Source organism: Galeopterus variegatus, unplaced genomic scaffold (genome assembly GCF_000696425.1).
Source record: "Galeopterus variegatus unplaced genomic scaffold, G_variegatus-3.0.2 Scaffold6, whole genome shotgun sequence".
Classification (NCBI taxonomy): Eukaryota; Metazoa; Chordata; class Mammalia; order Dermoptera; family Cynocephalidae; genus Galeopterus; species Galeopterus variegatus.
This window is the reverse complement of record NW_007726117.1, coordinates 1722452-1724228: the sequence shown is the minus strand read 5'-3', so window position 1 is coordinate 1724228 and position 1777 is coordinate 1722452. Positions and strand designations below refer to the sequence as shown.

General features: G+C 49.0%; 1 protein-coding gene across 1 annotated transcript in view; it reads left to right on the top strand.

The window, feature by feature from the left end:
• The first annotated feature begins 1584 nt into the window (after window positions 1-1584).
• ECHDC2 (enoyl CoA hydratase domain containing 2) overlaps window positions 1585-1777 on the top strand; it is a 15576-nt gene continuing 15383 nt past the window's right edge. Inside the window, exon 1 of the mRNA XM_008579316.1 lies at window positions 1585-1753. Coding sequence (XP_008577538.1) covers window positions 1615-1753 — 139 coding nt within the window. The 5' untranslated portion in view covers window positions 1585-1614. The remainder of the gene's footprint in view (window positions 1754-1777) is intronic.

Below are 1777 nucleotides of genomic sequence, written 5' to 3'. Positions count from 1 at the left end.
ACCTCCTTTCCTCCCTAGCCCTGGTTGCCATATTTGACCATGTGCAATCCTCTTCTCTGCAGCTGATTGGACCCAAGATGGGTGCCTGACAACGTGGGCCCATCAGAAATTCTCCTGAAATATGGATTTGGACCAGACTGAGTGACTTGATAACAGCGATGGTTAAACTTAAAAGTCTTGGAGAGTTGAAGCCAGCTTAGGACAGCCATGTCGGTTTAGCCATGTGAAACCATCAGGATGAAAAGAAGCCCAAGAGAAGCAGCAAAGAGTCAGACTATACCCCTCCAGAATGACCCTGGTCCCTGACATTTTGGTTCCTGTGATAGACTCCCCAAAATTCAAATGTTGAAGCCTAGTCCCCAATGTGATAGCATTAGGGGGAGGAGCCTCTAGGTAGTAAGGAAGTCATGAGGATGGAAACATCATGAATAGGATTAGTGCCCTTATAAGAAAAGATACAAGAGCTTGATCTCAGCTCTCTCTGCTCTCTGCCATGTAAGGATACAGTGAGAAGACAGCTTTCAAACTAGGACGAGCGCCCTCATAAAACACTGAATCTGCCAGCACTTAGATCTTGGATTTTCCAGCCTCCAGAACTATAAGAAATAAGCGTTTGTTGTGTAAGTCATGCTGTCTTTGGTATTCTGTTATAGCAGCCTAAACTAAGACAATTCTACTTCCTATGGTGCTAATTATGCCCTTATAACAAACATCTTTTACGTAAGCCAGGTTAGGTAGCTTTGCCTTTCATGTAACCAAAATCTCCCTGGTTGGTTGTTTTCCCAAGGCTCAAACCAACAGTGATCCTGTTTCTGTCAAGGGGGCTGTATATTAATTAGGTGCTGTAACAAAGAGATTTCAAACATCAGTGACTTTTAAAAGAGAATTTTATATCTAGATTGCCTAACAGTCCAGCCATGGGTTGGAGGACAGAACTGTTAGTGTCTTCAATAAATGAAGGGTAGGAGATTGCAGGGTAGGGAGAGTGTGCACCGAATACTCCTTACTGATCCACCCTGAATGAGCTAAACAAGGCCACTGCTGACCTCTGCAAAGACAGTGATAGACACTGAGGGCACAGTAGCGATTCACATTCACAGTATTTTTGCGAGCCAATTTATTAAACATTAAATTGGGACCAACATGAAATTTAATGGGAGTTGAGTCGCTAACTTCACGGCCTTGCCTCCTGTCACATCTGAGAGACGCAAATGCAAATGCGAGGTGAGGTCATGAAGTTGGTGGCTGTAGACAATGCTAAAATGACTAATAAATGAAATGACATTTTTTAAATGAAATGACACTTGAGTATAAAAGGTGCACACATCCTATTTAATCTTCACACCACCACCATGATGAGGTAGTGATCAATGGCGTTGATCACTATTATTATCCCCGTTTTACTGATTAAAAGACTGACAGAGAGGCTGGCAGTCTTGCCCCAAATCACACGGAGGAGCTGGTCTTTCCCCCCACCCAGGTCACTCGGTCCCTGGAGGCGCAGACAGCAGCGGCGGATTCTCGGCCCATAGGTGGAGCAGTTTGCGAAGGCCTCGCCCGCCGCCAGAACTGCGAGCCCTCAGCGCGAGCCGCACCGTCCCAGCCTGCGCCCCGATGCTGCGCGCCTTGCCCCGCGCCCTGCGCCTCCCGCGCCCCTGGATGTCCCTGCGGGCCCGCGGCAGCGCCCCCGACCGGGAAGCCGGGGGCCCCGAGATCCAAGGGGGCTCCCTAGCGGGGCCCGACCAAGGGAAACGCTCTGCCCCCGGGCGCGCCCGGG